The sequence below is a fragment of the Eufriesea mexicana genome, unplaced genomic scaffold (genome assembly GCF_001483705.2).
Source record: "Eufriesea mexicana isolate 0111107269 unplaced genomic scaffold, ASM148370v2 scaffold1801, whole genome shotgun sequence".
In the NCBI taxonomy this organism is placed as follows: domain Eukaryota; kingdom Metazoa; phylum Arthropoda; class Insecta; order Hymenoptera; family Apidae; genus Eufriesea; species Eufriesea mexicana.
The window spans coordinates 2,283,783-2,305,810 of NW_016909918.1; the positions used below are offsets into that span (position 1 = coordinate 2,283,783).

At 33.6% G+C, this 22,028-nt stretch overlaps 1 protein-coding gene across 4 annotated transcripts in view; it reads left to right on the top strand.

Annotated features, from left to right (window-relative positions):
• The window catches only part of rhea (Talin_middle and talin-RS domain-containing protein rhea), a 90,967-nt gene that overhangs the window by 53,641 nt on the left and 15,298 nt on the right, over nucleotides 1-22,028 (top strand). For all 4 annotated transcript variants that reach the window (XM_017902301.1, XM_017902303.1, XM_017902305.1 and 1 more), the window contains 6 exons: nucleotides 15,400-15,589; nucleotides 16,514-16,915; nucleotides 18,092-18,362; nucleotides 19,049-19,552; nucleotides 19,989-20,086; nucleotides 21,202-21,290. In XM_017902301.1, coding sequence (XP_017757790.1) covers nucleotides 15,451-15,589; nucleotides 16,514-16,915; nucleotides 18,092-18,362; nucleotides 19,049-19,552; nucleotides 19,989-20,086; nucleotides 21,202-21,290 — 1,503 coding nt within the window. In that variant the 5' untranslated portion in view covers nucleotides 15,400-15,450. The remainder of the gene's footprint in view (nucleotides 1-15,399; nucleotides 15,590-16,513; nucleotides 16,916-18,091; nucleotides 18,363-19,048; nucleotides 19,553-19,988; nucleotides 20,087-21,201; nucleotides 21,291-22,028) is intronic.

A 22,028-nucleotide genomic window follows, 5' to 3' on the forward strand; every position in this document is an offset into this window, starting at 1 on the left:
TTCAAATGAAACAAAAACTAACGAAATACTAAAAATATCCTAAAGGTTACACAAATGTACATTTGTACATTCGAAGTTATTTTCTAATATATAATATATTTAAAAAAAAAAAAGATCACATTCAAAACTACTATTATTCTCTCGAAAGTATAAAATGCAAATATTTTCCGAATTTTAATCTCTCCATTCAGCCATAAAACACACGTGAAATCAATAAACAATTAAAAACGATATTACGCTCAATATATCATCACCGATGTCATTTTTCCCAAATATAAAACAATCTCTGCAAAAAGAAAAAATGTATAAATATTCTTTCATTTAACTGGAATATCAAACTGTACCCTCAACCATAAAACATACACAGACACCACAACTAATTAAAAACGATATATCATCAGCGATATTATTCTTCGCCAAAAATGAAACAATCCCTGGGAGAAAATGCAAATATTTTCTGTCCAATCCAAATTCCAAACTCTCCACTCAAGCATAAAACACACACCAGCTCATCACTCCTGCAACATACCCAAATATCCCCAATCTGCTATCCCATAAAATCAACGCAAACTCCAGGCCAAGCTCCTCTAAACACCAAACTTCCTCCAAAGACACTCTCCCACTCCCTGCCAAACTTCATCCGCGCGAAATCACCGCAGAAATTTTCCAAACGTCTCCAGAAGCTTTCGAAACAATCTCCAAATCGATCCAACACCCGTCCATAAATTCATTCCGTGTCAGTGTGCCGTTGGCCTCGACGCCTGGCGTCGCGGCGAGGCCTGTCCCGTGATGAGGGGTGGCGATAAAAGGGGACGCCCGATCCACGTGGCCCGATGGCGACAAGGGACTGGGGTTTGGCTTCGTGGAGAGACTGGGTCGGCGATGGTGTTAAAAAAGCTGACGTTAGTTCCGACGGTTTCGAGATCGGCGAGAGTAGTACCGCGCAAGTGGCGCTTCGGTCGAAAGTAAATGGCCGTAAGTGGTTCCGCAATCTCGATGGTCTTTGATCGGCGAGGAAAAGCGAAACAATCTTCCGTGTTTCTTCCGCGGCCCCCCGCGACTGCCGGAAGTGCACTTTCCGTTACTCGGTTTCGTGCTTCGTGTCGCGGTTTTGTTTCTTCTGTGAGGTTAGGTTGCTTCTTCGCTCGCTTTGAGTTCAGTTTTCATAGCAAACTATCGAGTTCCTGGTCGATCACATTCGGATCGACGATGCAGCAATTTTTGTGAATATTTTATTTTCTCGATAATTTTTATTATTCTTCAAAAGATTTTTACTACATTTAGGTTACTGGAAACTTAATTCTTGGATTCTTTGAAGAGATTTTTCATGTTTAGATGATTTTCTTGCGTTTTTGATTTTGACCTCTATATATTGTGATATCTGCAATATGTTATAATAATTATGTTGTAACATAATAATTTTGTGGGTTAAAGAAGTTTATATGAAAAATTCTCTATGATTTTCAAATTTCATAATTTTCGCGATGCAACGTAATCATTTTGGAAACAAAGGGTTCGTTTGTCATTCACATACCTAAGCAGTTTCAATTAACAAATAACATTTTCTTCTTATTATTATTTCAGAAAATACAATACTTAGAATCCTGAGTAAATATTCTCTCAAATATCCTCTGTCAATATATTTCACGCAAACTTCAGGTCAGCAATAAAAATCTTTAGCAGGCAGTATAAAACTACCCTAAAAACAATAAAACAACCATAAAAGGACTTCATCAATAGCACGTACTTACCAGGCACCATAAAATCAATGTAAAAATAACAACACAATCATTTTAAAAAAATCCTACTATTTCAACGATAGCAAAGTCTTATCAAACATCATAAAATCATCCATTAAATACTAATACAACTATACGAAAAAAGAAATTCGATAAAAGCAACCCAATTGCTAAAATTATCGGTCCCTGTATCCATCGATTCTCTATAATCGACTATCGTTCCGAAACGTATGAACGAATCTGTCAGTCATGTTGGCTGAAGGCAATGAACAAAAATCGAGCTTAAACAGCGGGTTAAGCGAGGGTTAAGCGAAAGGTTATTTTTCATGCTGGCTGTATCAACAGCGGGGGTCCACGTGATTGGCACCTATGTGCCAGGATCCATTAAGAGAACTGAGCCCCTGATTACCGAATCTTGTAGAGCGTGCATAATCGTGTCTTTTCGTTACCTCCTGGCAATTGGCGGACCCTCAATTAGTTCTCGTCAGGCGTCATCACCGTGAAAGGAGACTTGACGTCTAAATTTAGAGAATGCCACCTGTCCACTCTCTGTTAACACCCCTATTTTATATCTTCCTGATCTTTCCAGTCGTGTTTAATTATTACTAGCCTAGTTACCATCTAGTTACCATCTAGTTACCATCTAGTTACCATCTAGTTACCTTTGATATTATCTATAGAATTTCCAGAATTAGTGGTTAGTGGTATTGGAAGTCTGCAGATGGATTGCAGATACTTTTCGTGATTTTTGAGGTATAGGGCAAATAAGGTAATTTTCTACATTGAATTTTACATTTTGTTATTCTTGTATTTATTGAAACAATTTGTGAGTATATTGGGGGAAAGCTATTTTGACACTAGAACTATGCAACGTGAATGCCTGGTAACCTAACCTAATCTAAACATAACCTAAAACTTATTTTTACAGTTATTGAAGACACGTGGTTGTTTTTGAGAAAATTAAGTTCGGCTTTTATTAAGGTAAAAGAGGTTCAATTATGTAAGAACAGGACGAACGAGGATTGAGTAGTACACGAATCAGGAATAAAAATTTAATCATATGAATATATAATATATTAGAAATAAAATTTTACTATTTAATTGATACTCGATTATTGATTAAAATTTTTAAGAAGAGAAGTGGTCGTTCAAATGACTCTTTCAAAAACATTGAAGATTATAGTAGGTTGTGAATTTAAAACAATATTGCTGTTATTGTCTAAGTGTTAAGAATGATTTGATAAGGAACATACTTACGCGATAAGAAGCAGATAAGAAATTATTCTTGGGAAAAGAAATATTACACATGTGAGTATCGAACATTTTATTTTTACACTTTATCTCAGTGAAGAAGTATAATTATAATTGGTTCGAGAGTTGTAAAAGAAAATACTATTTATTATTCAATTCATTTAGTATTAATTAGTATTTGAATTCATATTCACCTAAAATTACTTATTTATATAAAATTGTCCACAAAATTATATCAATTATATAAAAATTAGAAAAAGTAAATTCATGCTTTTTTAATGATATACCAAGAATCATTATAAATTACATATTATAATTCTACTGAAACATACATTTAGTAACAATACAGGTGCTTGTAATTAGTAGAAGGAAACATTAATCTATTGTATATTTCAATCATTTATTTATTTATTCATATTCTGTTTTTGCATTTAAACGTGATACACAAATTGATACAAATATAAATATCTGTTGCTGAAATAATTAATAGCAACAAAATTTCTTTATAACGATTATTCAAATTTTATTTCAGGCTCATAAATGAATTATATAGTATATTATAATTCATTTAACAGTATACACACTATTCTAGAAATTATCTATTTATTTATCTGTTTCATACCAAGAATCAGCTTCTCTCATCTAATTAAATATTATTCCTATTTATTCATAATTTCACTTATCCCACAGAAATTTCAAAAAATATTTAGCTCATGATACTAATTTATTTTTATTGTTACATGACCAGTGATACACTTTGGATCTGTCATGTTTCCTTAAATCTCTGCTAACTTCTTATAGATTGGCCATCTACTTATTCTTACTAGGAAAAATATCGCTGACCTAGTCTTTAAACGATGAAATGGCACATTTCGTCCTGTGAGAAATTTTTTGCAGGCTGGCCCTAAAATATTCATTCGTAAGGTCGTTTGGGTAGAACCGTGACCGTTTCACACGGTCTACTTAAAAGTCTTGAAGCCGCTTGGCAGAATTTCCGGGTTATATGGCAGCACTAAAAGTGTAACACAATATGCAGAAAGCTCTGAAGCTTCGAAATAGATATTCTCTTGATACACGTGTTACAGATTTTTCGCACGAATTTTTCTTTCGTCCATTCTAAAAATAATTCAGTTCAAGGAAGAAACTTTAATACCTTTGATTAATTGTTCTAAATACCTTTTTTCCACAGAAATAATTATATCGACCACAATTTATTTTCTATCATTATTATTAATGTTAATATTTTAATTCAGTATAATTTTTCATATTATCATTATTAATATTATAAGCAATATTAATGGAGAAAAATGTTCTTTAATAGTGAGGTATATATTTGGAAAATAAAAGGGCAAAAATAGTAAAAATATTTGTGAAATTTTTGAACGCTTAAAAGATTTATTTTATTTATTTAAGATTTATTATATTTATTTATTTTCCTAATTTTAATAAATTATATATTTTATACAAGATTTTTTCATAAGTAAAATTTACTTTGAATATTACAAATTATGTATTTTCTATTCTTGTAACTATTAAAGTAATTATAAAAAGAAAAAAAATGTAAGATATTTAATGATTAATAAAAATAGTAGTTTCTAAAAATAGAAAAATTTCGAAACGATATATTCTTATTTTTGTATTTTTATCTATCGTTTACAGTCCAATAATTTATATTACATATACAAATTTTCCGAAAGTAAATTTTACAGAGAAGGAATTTCGATTACATTTGGAGAATGTATAAATGCTCGAATTAGTTAATAAAATTAGAAGAATTTCCAAAATACTTATAAGATTTCTAAAGCCTCAAAAGTGTATAATTAAGTTTCTTACTTTCCCAAAATTTCTAGAAATAATGGTTCAAAATCTAGCTATATTATCCTTCAATTAAATCACCATCTCTATATCAAATTCATATTATATATCTCAAATTTCATCTTATCTAAAACCTGCATCCTTTTATCACTCTGTAAGAAAAATTTCAAGTAGCTACCAAATCAACTATAACTTCTACACCTATAATATTTCCAAAATTGCACTATTCACAAAACAAACACTACACCTACACAATCAATTATATTATTAATCTCGATAATTTCAAAATAATTCACATCGAAGTTAAATATAACAAATATAACAAAAAATCTGATTTTTCACAATTTTCCAAGATTCAAATATTTTCCATAAAAATACCCAAAGACGCTTCTCGTGAAAGCACATAATCGATAAAAAGAAATTAGAAGTATGTAAGACAACGTCACACATTAATAGCACTCGATACGAGGGTCTAAACGCTCAAAGAACGATTTGAACAACGTCGGAGCGCATCGCAGCTGCATAGTTGCACTCATGCAGTTGACCCAATTGCAGGTAATGAGGTCATTCCTCTAAATACATTCCATGAAAATTGAAAAGTGACGTGCCGCAGTCTAGTCAAGTAAACTTTGCAAACGAAACCAGTCGATTTTCTAGCAAAATTTCGTTTATTTCGTAGCTTCGCGAGCTCCTTCCCTTTTCTTTGAGGATTTTCACGATTGTAGCGAGATAGATTGACTTCGATCGCGGCAACCCCACTGTTATGACTGAATTAGGAATCTGGGATTGATTGTACTCGAATTCGGATTTGGCAAGTTCACGGAGGGTGTTGGTGCGTTGATTGGTTTCGATACATGGATTATTTGCTATTGATAAGTATATATTGATAAGTATTATCGTTTGGTAAACTGAGCTAGAATTATGTCGAATTTTTCTATGGACTAACATAAGTCGAGTAAAAACAATTATGTGATTAGATAAAATTGTTTTCCAGAAGTTAGAGTTGCCATGTTGGAAATTGGATATCGCGAATGTAGATTTTTATGCAAATTGGGAAAAGAAAAAAATCAATTTTGGTATATTAACCCTTTGCACTCGAGAGGTGAGCTTCAGTCACCATTTCATAAAATTTGTAAGATCGATATTAATTAATATATCAAATTTAATGTAATGCAGCAGTGTGCGAAATATCGAAATCAAATAATTCTACAATTCTATTATTATACAATTCTTTATTTATTGCTCAAACAAGTATCGTCAGTTTTTTAGTAGAGAATCTTTGAATTTATACTCTTCTCTAGCCAAAAAATCGTCGAGTGCAAAGGGTTAAGTTAAGTATTGTATAATGTGTTAAGTATTAATTAAAAAGTGTTAATTGTACTTTAAGTATTATAAGTAATTAAAGTATTAATTATATATTAAGAATTAATTAAAATTATTATTGAATTACTATTTTGGAATGTCCTGTTTACAAGGTTGAAGATTGAAAGTTTGAAATTAAGAAAATTGAATTTCATTGACTTTTGTGTGACACTAGAATAAAATTTTTTAGAATTTGCTTTATATTCTGTCTGCTTCCAACCGTAACATCTCGTAGAACTAACCTGAATAAGCAGGAGGTGGGATTTTTAAATAATTCAGGGGCCAATTTCCGTCAATGTGAGAAACACTCAGCGAGATCTCTTGATTATCTCTTACAACTTTCATGAATGCTGAACGACTTAACTCGTTTGAAGATAAAGTTAAACGAAATTATTAGTCAAGCAGTTCTACAGTATCATTGCATACATTATCGGGCGGCCGTTCTGAAATGAACTCGAGACGAAGTTCCGAGCAAACTTCCACGATTATCAAAGCAGATTCGTGCTCGTGTAGCCTGGGACAATTTATCCATTACTCGGGGCATTTTCAAACATCCACTTCTAATTTTCACCAGCCACCTCTTCGTTTTCTTTCTTCGACCTTCGACGATGCTCATTCATTTTTGAATATGTACCCTCATACCCTTTAATCTTCGTAAAGTCTTCTTGACAATTTTTGAAATTTTCCTTAAAATAGACATCGTGATATCACGAGTAATTTTGATTATTATTTTAGAATTTATTTTATGAAACATGATTTGTATAGTTTAGTACGCGATTGAATGGAAATTATAGTGTTGCAAAGTGGCACTTTCGAGGATTGTTGTACATTTGATTTTGAAATTTTTAAGAATTTTATAAATTTTTGAGATTTTAGAAATTTTAGTGGTTTCAGAATTTGGAAAATTTGTTAAGTTTGGAAGATTTCAAGAATTTTAATAGTTTCGAAACTTCGAGGAGTTTAAGGATTCGTGTAGTTCGGAATTTTGAAAATATTTAGAATCTTCGTAACTTCGAAGGTTTGAAATTTTTGAAAATCCTTATAATCACCGACTTTCACAGATTTCCAGAATTTCGAAGATTTTTTAAAATTTTATTTAGATACATGGATATTTTGTATCTTCTTCGCTGAAATATATTTCATATTTCATCGACTCGTAATAGACTCATAGACTTCCTAATATACTTTATAATAGACAATAACAATTTAAATTATCTACGTGTTGTGACCCCTATTGCCAAATGCATCTATTACATCCTTTGCTGTAAACAAGCAAAATTAGTCCTCGATTCAACGTCGTGTTTAACCATAAAATAGACTTTAAATTCCTCGACGATAATTTCAGCCAGTTTATAACGTTTAATTGACTAGAAAAGTAGCTATAAAACAAGATCATGCTCCGAATTCCGAGATAACGTGAAGCAAGAAGACACCCGGAGTTACTCCCTAGGAAAATGTTTCCACTTGAACGTTAATTGCGACCACTGTCACGAACCAAAGTAAGAAAAGCGTTGTTCGAGAAATGCAACATAAAAGGAAATAACACCGTAATACATTTCACCGAGAAGTATAAACAAAAACTGAAACACAAAAGTGAAGATAATTACAAAAACAACATACCCAAGAAGAAAAACAAAAAGGTGGAAATAAAATATTTATAATATTTCACTCAAAACCATGAATAAGATACAATTTTCACAAAAATACGATAATTGTACGAATATCAGGAATGTCTGATTTAGGTAAAAAATAAAAATTCGACTCAAAAATACTTCAAAAAAAAAAGAAAAAATTAAAAAATAAAGAAAGAAAAAGAAATCAGACGAACGTCGACAACAAACCGTTTGCAACGATACAACAACCAAAAACGCTGGAAAATTAAGCAGAAAAGGGTGAAAAGCAACGAAGAACGGGTAATAAAAGGGCATTAGCAGCAAGAGGAGAAACAGCGGGGACAATAACAGCGGACAAAGGTTGAAAAGGGAGCGAATCGAAAAGTTGAAAAGAGGAGAGAAGGAAGAGGGCCGCGGAAAGTCGATAAAGAGATAACAAAGAAAGCGCCGCGCCGTGGAAAGTAGAAAACGAGACACCGGAGGGACAATAACGCCAACGACCTAACTAAAAAACCGAAAAGAAGGGGCGAAAGGAAGGGCGGATAGGGGAGGAAAAAAGATAAGAAACAATGAAACGTATAAGATGAAAAAGTATAAAACGGTAAGAACGGAAAATTAGATTCGCGGGAATAAAGAGGAAGAAAAAAGGAAGAAAATAACGAAACCTGGCGGGAAAAGTGTGGGGGCGGAGGGAGGGAGGGGTGGTTGGACGAGAGAAAGTTGCGGAGGGGGTTGAAAGGAGGACGGAGATATACGGCGGCCGGGTGACAGACGAAGAGGGAGGACAGTAGAGGCCGATGAACAGTGAGCTAGAGCGAGGGAAACGGAGAAGAGAAAATGAAAGGAGAGAGGAGCAGAGGGGGTGAAGGGCGGAGGGAGGCCCGGGTTCGTAAGAAGGGATGGTCTGGGGTGGTTGTGCTTGAGTTTGACACAGTCAGAGACCGGCGTTGCCTGGCAACCTCTAAGGGTGGAAGTCCACATTGGCGTAGGGTGTACTTGCAACGAATTTATGCGCATGGACCACCCCCTGCTCTCCTATCGAGACGAGTATAAAAAAGAAAGGAGTCGAGTAAACGAACGAAACAGGCTATAATTGGCGGCCTATGCTCGTTTAGATCGCGATAATGTATCGTGTATCCTGATCAGCTATCCGGTGATATATTTTCTAAATCAAGGCAACCCCTTTTTATTCTTCCTCTTCTTTCTTTATGAATTTATGGGTAAGTCGATTCGAGGTTGCATTTGTATTCTGCTGGATCTTTCTGTTTCATTGCTGGGACGGGGTGGATTGTTCGAGGAAATGAAATGGGATTAACACTAGAACTACCAACCCAGTCAAAATGACTGGTCCCACAATTTTCCTTTTTACAATCATCGAACACATAGCACCGAACACGTGCTTTAAGAATAAAATTCGTATCAACTCATATTAACCCTTTGTACTCGAGAGGTGACTCTCAGTCACCATTTAATCAGGTTCTAAAAATCGACGTTAATTAATATATCAAATTTAAAATTACCTAGCGATGCGTGGAATGTCGAAGAAAAATAATTCTACGTCTTAATTTGCATATGATTTCTCATTTATCATTTTAAAAATATCGTCGACTCTATGACAGAAAGTCTTCGAATTACTATTTTTCTGTAACGAAAAAGTCGTCGAGTGCAAAGGGTTAAGAAAGAACTGTAATTCATCGTACCACTGAAATTACTATAATCTGTGCACGTTATAGTTAGCTACCCATTAAAGATCGGTAGTTCTAGTGTTAATAGAAATATTGGATACTCTTTCCAATTTTTTGAAATTTTTTAGACTATTTTTAATCGAAAGTTATAAAGACGATTAAATTTTTGGATCTTATCGATCTTTTGAATTTCTATGTCATTTTTATAGCATAGAGAATTTTTTGAAATTACGAAGGTTAAGGAAACGTTTGTCTCTTTTTTTTAAATTCTATAGTTGCTTTATGGTGATTTAATCTTTCCATTTTTGGTTAAATAGTATTAAATAGAATCGTTTAATTTCTGGATCTAGCCATTTTTATATCTTGTTTGATTTTTTAGATTCTTTTTCTTACTTATTTTAAAGGTTAAACTGAATTTTTCAAGGTGAATAAAATTGAGGAAATATTGGGTATTTTATTTATTTATTTTTTATAGATTCGTCTTCCTTTTCATTTCTGGTTAAATGATATTGTTAAATATCATTTAAATTCCTGGATCGATAATTTTTTTTTATAAAAGACTCATGCTATATAGAATATAGCCCGGCGTTCCTTCTTCGGCCAAACTATTTCATCAAGAACGGAACTTCGTAATTAATCAACTTTCCAATTAACATAACCAAGACTGTCAACAATTTTCTCATTCTCGTGTGAAGTATTTTTCTCAGAGATTGCCTTCCAAACGAGAATCTAATTTTCGAACGAAATCAATTTTGCAGTAATTTCACGTGACCTGTAAATTATTTGGGAGCATCCGTTTATACATATTTATAAAATTTTCTTTATGTAGCAATCTTCTTTTTTAACAATTATTGGATTCTATTTCTATAATCAAAGCTAGAGACTGCAAACTATAATTATTATTTTTTCGTATATAGATAAAATCTTGATCATAGAAGATTATAGAGAAAACAATGAGAATCTTAGAAAAAAGAGACATTACTTGTAAAATTCTTTTTAAAGTTCCTTATCGAAGGTTAAAAAGAAAACTAAAAGAATTTTTAATAAAGAAATATTATTTATTTACTTCTCACAAACAGATAGAATCTTCTATAAGGAATTAAAAAGAAAATTATAAGAATTTTTAAGAGGATTATCACCCATTCAACGATTTGTTTCATAAATAAGTACGATTATGATTACAGAATAAAGGATTAAATAGGAATCCATGAGAATTTTTATCAACTCCTTTGATACACAAATAAGGTTCCGACTACACTTTTGAAGATAAAGACCTGAGAATTTTTAACAAGGATTTATTTCACCTCCAATAGCTCTTCAATTGAAATTCTGACTACAGAGGGTTGAAAATAAGAGCAGGAGAATTTTTAACAAGGAAAAATGACCTCTAACGACTAAATTGGATAATTGAGCAGGATTTCTAACAAGACGCGTGAAATATCGTCGTGCTCCTCATCAATGTGATTTATTTGACGAACGTATGGGGATTATTGGTAATTTGTTGATGCAAACAGTGCACCATGGGTGGCCTATCTCACCGTGGGGGTTAAATGAGAAAGATTCGTTCCCGGATCGATTTAATTAGCACGGAGCCAGTGACAATTTATTTTTATTAGCCGAATACCGTGACGTGGGGTGGGTTCTACGCCCGTGCTGGATCCCACACTGCACCCTGTGGCAAATTCTATGGCAAATGTACCATACCACGGAAGATCAATATATAGACAGAAGTCCCACGGTGGCTTCCTCTTTCATTCGATAGCGGGACATTTTTAATCCGTTGCTCTGCTAGGTTTCCCAGAAAACCGATACAAAATGATGGAATGCCTGGTCTTCCAAGTTTCTTTCTTCCCTTTCTTATTTTCCTCGCGTCGAGAGTCAGCTGCTCGACTTCGTAATTATGAAAATATTTTTCGTTCAATGATATCGAGGCATAGCAAATATTTGACGACACTAACAATAAGGGTAGTTCTACTAATTTTGCAAATTTTCTACTTTTTACTTATTTTTTGTATCAGGTTATATTAGTTTCTAGGCACCAAAGGGTTTATCTTGAATATTGTCATATTAAATTCAATGTGCGTAACTCAGTTGATGATAAAGGAGAGAAATTTTGTTATTCTTGAGCAGGATTTATTTGTGAGTTTGTATTTAATATTTGAGATTTTAGCAAAATATTTTATATAAAATAGACCGGTGTCTATAATAATTTTGTTAGAGAATTAAATATATTTCACCCATTATAAATTTCACTCATTAGTTGATGATTTCGAATATTTTGCTAGCCTGACTAGTCGAGTAATCTAAAGAAGAAAATTAAATATGTCATTGACAGTCGCCATAAATAAAATTTGTTTCTCACTACTGAAGGTAAATTCCAAATTCCAAATATTTTACAAATGAGACACATTAATTCGAATGTTCGCAAATAAATATATATTTATCTAACATCAACTCACTCGTCTGATTGTTAGCAGGGATAAGGTCAAGCTCGATAAGTCCGACCAACATCCGTTAGTGGTGAGCCATTATAGCAATGCTTCCTATTTAAACCATAGTCGCAAAACGAGCTGTTTCCGTCTAATTTTCATTGAAAGTAGTTCACACGACAAAGATACTTGATAAAAGTAATTATAAAGATTTCCACATCTTTACTTCGTCAGAATTCGTTCGATAAATTATCCTCTTCTAACCTCCCTTTCGTTTTTCATTCCTTTTAACGCGAGGAAAATTTCCCAAAGATACCGCGGGCCCCCTGGACACGAGGACGGGGTTACGTGGGATTTTTACCCACTAAAACCTCCATAGTGGCCATCCTCGTCGCGCTGGTAGAGCTCCGGGAACTCGAAATGAACGCAACCGGTGCTTCCCCGCAGAATGCCCCTCGTGTGGCTCGTCCCGGAGGGGAAAGGTCCCACGCCGAAGACCCCTGGACACTCGCGGCGCCGCGAGACCGCGACACTAGCGCCACTCTTCTCCGACCGCGGCCTGCCCGGAAAACGAATCCCCACTCTAACTGCCCACGGTGCATCCGGGCTACAGGAGAGTGGGAGACGATCCCCACCTACAGCCCGGGTTACAAATCACGGGGTTTAAACTTCAGAGGGTGGGATGGTGAGCCTGCAACGTGCTCGCCGCCAATTTTTACCCTTGCTGAAGGGGTCCGTTCATTCACAGACCCACTTCGTGGCCTCATGTAAAATCACGCTTTCACGGAAGGAAGCCATCTTCTTCTATCTCGCTCTGCACCATCTGTAAAACAATGACGAAGCGAGAAATCCCATCTCATCGTCTCCTAACTTCTTATCCGATAAATAGTTTCCATATTTCATGTCGTTAAACGACACTACCGCCCTCTAGGGAGTCGCGCGTCTCCAAATCGCAGCCCGCGTTATTTGAAATTTTTAAAAAGGGAAAATATAAAAACTGCAGAATTGAATATCAAGAAGGCTCTAATTCGCTATCGTCGCGTGGAAATTACTTCGCGTGCCGGAATTAACGAGGGTCCCGCGCATATCGCGTTCCACGAGCAAGAACTATCTGTTGTTTTACGATAATGTGCAATTACGCGAGTGGATAGAACGGTGACCCGTGAGCGTGGCACAATACTCGGCTCCTTGCAACTTGTTGCGTTTGATTCACCGGTAAACTAGAAATCGCATATCCGCGTAAAGTCCTTTATGTTCTTCCGTGAATCGTTCGGCCGATCGTCTGTCCTATGCTTGTTGCTAATGCGTGCTCGTGGTAATTGCGACCAGCACGACGGATGCGCGCGCAGCCACTGGATTCATGCGCCCCCTCTCCGGCGCTACTGAGTTAGGATATAGGATCATGACTTTATATTCTGGGATGCAACATCGGAGACTAATGTGTTCTAACGCTTGAAAGTGACGCTCGAGTTAGTTAGAATATTCTTCAGATTTTTAATATTGAAACTACTTAATATTTGAACTACTAAATTGTTGGTGGGTAGATAAATATGGTATACGTAAATAATAATAATTGAAACGGAGTATGATGAAGGTAGACAGTTACGCATAATTACGTCACTACATGAATGAAAGTCAATGTTAATTTTGTTAAAAACAGTTATATGTTTTTAATAATTACAAAAATAATATACCTGAAACCAGATTAGATCGGTAATTCTAGTGTTAAAAATATTGCTTTCAATATTAGTTATTTGTCATTCGTTTAATTTATACTTTTAATATCAAGTTTATTTGATTATGTTTGTGGATGTTGTAAGAGGTCTTTTCGTTTCTTGTTATTTTATTCAATCCTTTTTTACGTGTTTATTTTTATTACTCAATGAATATATAAAATTTAATTTTATTGTTGATATGAATTTACTATTGTTTAATGTAGTAAGCTTAGAGATTATATATCTCATATGAGATATACTTTCGTATTCCACTTCGATACTAATGGCATATAGTAATTTGTAATTAGTTTCACATGATGCACAGTTAAGCTCACAGTTAAGCTTTAATCATTTACTGTGTTTATTAGGTGTTATTAACAAGCAACTGTTAATAGAAAACACGTGTAGCTACAAACTGTCTAGATATATAAAAGCGAAGGAAAGATATGTAACATATATCTATAAAATCTAATAAGAAAAGTTTATTAACAAAATGTATTTATCTGATTATTTAAAAAATCTACATAAAATTCCATGAATCTGTAATATCGATGAAAATATATTTGACAATATAATTTTTATTGCAAAACAGTTTAGAAATTTATATTAAAATATAGAAACGTGAAATGTCAAGGAAAAATTCAACTGTCTCAAACTTGTTAATTAAAATATTCCTGTTGTATATAGATTAAATAGAAACGAAATTTCCAATTATTATAATAATGAACAAATTTTTATTGAAATAATTCAGAAGTGAAAGAAAAACAGAGAAGAGGATAAAAATTAGTAATTTGGTATTTTCTGTTCCATTTGGTGTTTATTTGCTAGCAATGTGGTAGATAAAATAGCCAGTTATTTTATTCTTTATCCTCTGTTGTTTAGTCAAATCCTATTGATTCAACGAAATTGTCCGTTAGATTACTTTCAGTCATGCAGCTTCTACGCTTAAGCTCGTTTCACGCGAAGAGGATCAGCTACAGACACTGGTTCCAAAATCGATTTCCAGTAACAAAATGTAAATTCCATATAAGAAAAGGAACGTGATTTGTAATTGAAATCAGTACCTGCAGAAAAATTGAGAAACATCCGAACAGGATTTTCCTCAATCATATTAAATCATTTCTTTTAAACAATTTTTCTTCTTTTCTTTTAATCATCTAAAATTATAATTAGAATAAAAATTTTCTCTCTTGTGGAAAATTATCAATTCGTTAGATTATTTGAAGTTTTTTATCTGAAAGTTAAGCACGGTTGAATATTAAATATTAGATTGTTACATTAACTAATAATATTAAAGATTACGTTTAATGTCGAGTATTTAAAAATATTACAATTTTTAGTATTTAATAATATAAATATTGGATATTAAATTAAGAAACAAATAAATACATCATTCGGAGATCTTATATGGATCTAATATTACACAAAATTTTCTTGCATAATTGCTGTAAACTCAAATACCAAATTCACTTGTTCTCAAATTAGAAATTTCATTTAAATTCCACCCAAACTAATAAATACTTTCAATAGTTGATATTTATTCCCCATTTAATTACACGAAAATAAATTTTAAAAAAGGAATATATTTCCTATATTAAAACTAATAAAAAGTTGAAGCAAGCCTAGTCTGCTGAAATCGTTAACCTATCACTCAGATTGGTTCTGCAACCAGTCTCCTAAACAGCTCCAGTTGAATTACTCTTAGCCTAAGACTTCGTAGTTTTAAGGCAAAGAGAAATAAAAAAAGGAGAGAATCTCGAAGGCTGACCTACGTTATTTTTGTTTTTCAGTCGAGTGATTCCGGTGGTTTTCGTGCACGCAGATCACCCCAGACAATCGCAATGGCCACCCTATCCTTGCGTATCTCCATCCCGGAGAAAAACGCCACGAAGATGATGCAATTCGACCCGAGCACATCCATTTACGACGCTTGCCGTATTATCAGAGAGAAACTCGCTGAAGCGAGTAACATGGGCCAACGTAAGCTTCTACTTGCACCTGAAATATTCAACGACGCTGCACTAACGAACACGCAAATTTGCATTTTTCTCCTTCCTTCGTTTTCTTCGCCGTTTTACACGTCAGATGTTTACGTTGAAAATAAAGTCGATGGTTAAAGGCTGATGACTTTTTAGATTGATCTGAAAACTCGGTCGTTGAATCTTCTAGCTTCGTGTTTCTATGCAATTTTATTATCAATAACGTATTATTAATTTAATACATTTTTCGAAGGTATAGAATCTTTTGGTAACACTTAATTGAAGTGCAATCTGTGAAAAATATAGTCACACCTTTGGGAAAACATAAAGGAGTAACCGAGTAGGATATCTAGTTACTGACAAATTGACTCTAGAATTTGAACAAAAATTATTCCAGATTTATAGATTTATTATATATCACGATCGTTATAAAAGTAGGAAAATCATTGTTCTAGCGAAAACACAGTCGCGTCTTTAAACAAACCCAAATAAATTACTAAAAAAAGTAGCTCCGATTTAACATCCCAACAAAACCACGAGCAAAATCCTCCACGAGTAACTTTCCCCAAAAACACTTCACAATTCTACCACTTCACCTGCAACGTGCACCACGAATAACTTCACAGGCAGCTCTCCAACTTCCCCTCAAAAAATAGCCAATCCACTAAACCGCTAACTTCTTAATCTCCATCAGCCAGGTCGAAGCGCAACTCCACGAAATCCTTTTAGAATCCCTGGCAAATAGTTTGACCACGATCCTAAAGACCAAGCAGCGATCCTAAAAGAAACCAGCGAAAGCGGATGGTACACTTCATTTACTCACACTCACCCTCGCCGAGATTCTAACAAGTCCCTAGGAATTCCCTATGCGTAGCCACGATGTAAGCACAACTGTAATGACCATGTTCTCTTTTTGCATCGACAGCGAAGGACTACGGATTATTCCTTGCCGACGAGGACGTGAAGAAGGGAGTATGGCTGGAGCCAGGCCGGAATCTCGATTATTACATTCTGAGGAACGGCGATCTGCTCGAGTACCGACGCAAACTGCGGACCCTTCGGGTGCGCATGCTGGATGGAACGCTGAAGACGTTGCTGGTGGATGACAGTCAGCCCGTCGCCAATCTCATGGTAGTAATTTGTACGAAGATAGGCATCACGAACCACGATGAGTACTCGTTGGTACGCGAGCTGGCCGATGAGGAGACCGAGAATCAGAAGCCCGGCAATTTCGGCACCCTCACGCTGAAGAGGAGGAAAGAGGAGAAAGGAGAGCGCGACGCGAAGATGGATCAGTTAAGGAAGAAGCTTAAGACCGACGACGAAGGTGAGCAGCGAGTCTTAATCTAGCCACGATAAAAATTCGGACTTATTAAACTTCCGGAATAGAGAAGTTTAATGGCCGTGGCGAGATATGTGTGTGTGGAGGAAGAGTCCTGTGAGGAGTCATTTTTTTGGAGGCTGTTGGGAAAAGGATGTCTTTGTACTTGGAATGTGGGGGTTTAACACTCATTATATGGTATTATATTTTTATACTTTTTCATTTTTTCTGTATTTTGAAACTGGCAGCTGAGTGTAGTAAGTTTGGATGTAGTATGGTTGTTTATTTGCGGTTCTTGCAGGATTCTTTTGTGTGGAGCAAGTGGTGGGTGGATAATCGTGCAAGGAAGGGATATTGAATTTTATCTTTGTATAGAAGTGCTAAGTTAATTTTAGTTTTATGTAAACGTGTTTAATTAGGTTTGCAAATAATATGTACTATAGATTTCAGAAGATTCAGATCCAATTTATAGATTAAATTTAGATAGAGATACTAGATACAATTTGGAGAAATAAGTAGTTTGAAACAATATGTCAAAATAATAATAAAATAATAAAAGAAATGTGTTGTACATTTAAGTTTGTTGTAGGTGGTTTTTAGTTTAAAAAGAATTGAAAAGAAAGCTACCATAAAAATGTTAAGAATGGAATGTTGGAAATACAATGCAACAAGTGGATAATTTTTTAAAAATTTTTAATAGGTGTATTGATAGATAGAATTAAATTTAAATTTAAAAAAATATGAGAACATGACAGACAAAAATGTAACAAATTCCATGAAAGTAAAATTAATAGTTATTTTGGAATTTTTAATACATATTATTTTTAACAGGGATTTAAATATAAGTATAATAGCTAAAATTCTCTAATCTTATTTTTACACATAATTCAGTACAAATAATTTGCTTTAAGAAAATACTAGTTATACATATTTTAATTATTACGTATATATAATATCAATATAAATGTACAAATCTATATATAAAATTTAAAATCTACTATTTTTGAAATCTTGATTATGCTTGCTGAGTCTTAGCTAAATCTAAAGAAGCTAATTTTTGCATAAAGAGGTCTTTCTAATCACTACATACATATTATAATATTAATATTTTTACAATGGATACTCGTTGGATCTAAAGTATAGATTTTCATGATACAAGGAAATACCATTTTGTTCTTTCAGTGAACTGGATAGATCCTAGTAAGACGTTGAGAGAGCAAGGAATAGACGAGTCAGAAACGGTGCTACTGCGGAGAAAGTTCTTCTTCTCAGATCAAAATATCGACAGCAGAGATCCGGTGCAATTATCTCTTTTGTACGTTCAAGCAAGAGACGCAATTCTAGATGGCACGCATCCGGTTACTCAGGAAAAAGCTTGTACTTTTGCTGGAATACAATGCCAGATCCAGTTCGGTGATTACAAGGAAGACAAGCACAAGCCGGGCTTTCTCGAGTAAGTTTTTAGATAAGAAATATTGATTTCTTCCTTTCGTCGTTACTATGATATGTTAACAATAAGTATATGAAGAATCTGATGTAATTAGGATAAGAAGATGAAGAGATTCAATGACATAAGATTCAAAATTATGTAGATGAATTTTTCATGGAAAGACACTTCTATCTTTTATTATTATAAAATGTCAATCTTTTCTAATTGTGAATACTTTATCTGTAAAAATTGTAAATACTTTGTGTAGATATACTTGGGAAGGAAATATTTGTCAAAGTGCTTTCATGCTAATAACAAATTCAGGGTATTTCTATGACTCTTCCTATTACTTATATGAAATCAACACTATATTGTATACAAAATTTCAAGAGAAATCAAAGATCCTTTAAGCAAGTTAAAGAATTCATAAAATATTTTATTACTTTCCTAAAATTAAAAGAAGTATTGCTGAATTTGAATGAGAATATAATTAAAAAGTGAAAGAAGTATTGTGTAAAATTACTATTACAAAACCAATTCTTTGAATATTATTATCAAATCTTTCTACAATGATAATTAAAAAGAGTCAAATTCTAATAGTATTCTACATATTCTTCAACAATTTATGAATCAGTTCATTTGTATAAGTGAAGAAATTGTCAAGAAGTACTTCAAATTAATAATCAAGATACTTACATTTTTTATTCCAGTCTGAAGGAATTTTTGCCGCAGTCCTACTTGAAGGTGAAGGGTATCGAGAAGAAAATCTTTGCAGAACACAAGAAACACATCGGCCTGTCCGAGCTTGATGCCAAAGTGTTGTACACGAAGACAGCGAGGTCCTTGAGCACTTACGGTGTCACGTTCTTTTTAGTGAAAGAGAAAATGAAAGGGAAAAACAAGCTGGTACCCCGTTTGCTTGGTGTCACCAAGGACTCTGTCTTGCGACTTGATGAAAAAACGAAAGAAATCTTGAAAACTTGGCCGTTGACTACCGTCCGACGTTGGGGTGCCTCTCCAAACACATTCACACTCGACTTTGGCGATTACTCTGATCAGTATTACAGCGTACAGACCACAGAAGCAGAACAAATTCTTCAGTTAATCTCTGGATACATTGACATCATCCTGAAGAAACAGAAAGCTAAAGATCACTTTGGTATTGAAGGAGATGAAGGTTCAACTATGGTTGAAGATAGTGTATCGCCTTTGAAGTAAGTGTTACAGCATATGTACTAAGTTTGTTAATTGGTGTGGTGATGGGAGATGTATTAGGGCAATTACTAAGGCTGATAGGTTGAGACTCATTTTTCAATTTTATTTTGCTCCTTGCATATTGGATTCTGTTTTATAAAGACTATTGTAGTGCCCTACCTTTTTGTTTGTTCTTATTTTAAATAAAGTGATCTCATGGAGGAGTTTTTGAGACAGAAGCAGCGAAGCTACATAGAAGCAAAACAGAGAGAGAGGAAGTAAAGTTTCTGTGTAGATAATTAATTTTTAACATCTTGATATGTTGAGACCATTTTAATATGTTGAAAATTTATTCAGATACAACACAGAGTATTTAAATGTTTAAAATAAAAATCTGATTAATATTATTCGAAAATTGTATATTTTTCTGTAACATGTATTTTATATTCTTTCCAGAGCAACGATCATGCAACACGAAACGAGCAACGTTGGCAAAGGAAATGTGGAAGCCGTGTCAGTTGCCATACCCGCAGTTATGAGAGTTGGTGGAGACGGTAAGATTGTGTAAAAACTTTTCTTCATCATCTCTTGTGTCCCAAAATCAGTGTCTTGTAGTATTCGCAACCCCTTAAAAATATATGAGTTAAAGTGTGGCCCCTCTTGAGAAATATAAAAGTAATCTATTAACACATTGACAAGGAATTAGAAATAAGACACTGTATTTTGATATAACTATTCACCGACTTATAAAATATTAAATACAAATTATCGTGTTTTACGCGTTAGCCTAAAAAGTATATGTAATTGTTGTTTTGATGAAATTTATTTTTATTTAAAATCAGTTGGTTATTTGGAGACTGTATAGGAGTAAATTGTACCACACTATATAATCATCTATTTTATAATGTTCTATTTCTTTTCTCTTTTCTCCATCTTTGATTTACTTTATCATTCCTTTTAAAGACAAAGAATATCAATTTCTTCTTCTTTACTTCATATTCCTATTGTAGTTTATGTTAGTTGGCATAAAGTATTAGATTTTCTACATTTATTATAGAAAACTTTTATGTCCATTATTATATATTTTGTACGTACAACATAGAACCAATTGACACTTATATATTATTTCCTCTACTTCCCAAGGTAAAATAGAAGTTATGTTATGCTCTGTAATTCAACAAACCCTTAAAAAACCTACAAATAAGTAAAATACATGTAACATAATCCCCATCACTGAAAATGGCTACCAAATACCAATTGATCTTAAATATACATAAATCAGTAGACCAAATGTTGCAAAATCTTTACTCGTATGGCTTCAATTGAACTTATTCTTTCTATTTCTTTCTCTATCAAGTTCCCAAAGCAATGAAAGGAGCTACAGAAGCTCTAGAGATTCTTGCACGACTGCCTCTACAGTTATTTTCTACTCTTTATAATAATTTTGTATATACCTATATATTTTTTATTTTTATTTTTTTTTCTTCTTACTCTTCATCATGTATGTAATAAACGAGGCATTTGGCGCTTATCCGTGACAAACGTTCTCGCTTTGCAATTCACGGAGCCGATTTGTGTTGGTATCCTAGCTTCTTGTCAAGCGATCAATCGATCCCGCAGATCGATCCTTGTAAATACCACTCGGATAGTTGCATGATACGGTTTGTAGGGGCTCGACCATATGGAACCGGGCACATGGGCGGTGCTCAATACACGACTGTCAGCGGCCAGGTGAACATCGCTCACGCTCCACCGATGGTAAGATCTATCAGAGGCACTACAGGCTCCTGCTCAGGCTGAATACTCAGTGTTTAATACTTGTATCATCATGGAATACCCTCATTCATGATATTTATTTTCAGTTGTGCTAAATTAATTTGAAATATATGTTCTGAATGATGAAAATAATTGACACCAGCATTAATAAAAAAAATATTATTAAATTAGTTGATTAAGGTACTCATATTTTCATAAATTCAATAGCAAATGATAAATTTTTGATAGTTATTCTTTGCAAATGAAATTTAAATTTGGATATATTGAAATTTAGATATGGTAAATAGTTGGAATAGTAAAGTGAATCGTATAGTATAAAAAACTCAAGAATATAAATTTAGATGAGTGTGATTTTCCAAACTATAATATAAGTACCAATATTCATAAGTTTGTTATAAATGAAATTAGTAAATATGTCAACGTTAGTAAATAATACCAAAAATCTGTGTGTATTGTTATAGTACCATTATTAGCATTTCATCAATATATTTCAGTACTCCTGCTTTTAAATTAATTTTTAATCATCCATAATGTAGTATCTTTTTCTCACTCCATGATAGTATTTCTCTTGCACGTTTTTAGCTTCTATTACCAATTCTATTTTAATTTCCAGCTTATGTACATCTTTTGAAGTAGTTTCAAGTATTTGCACATTTAGCCTAACTGAAATTAAAATACATTAATTGTTATTTTCAAAATGTAATGAAATTTCCTAACAAG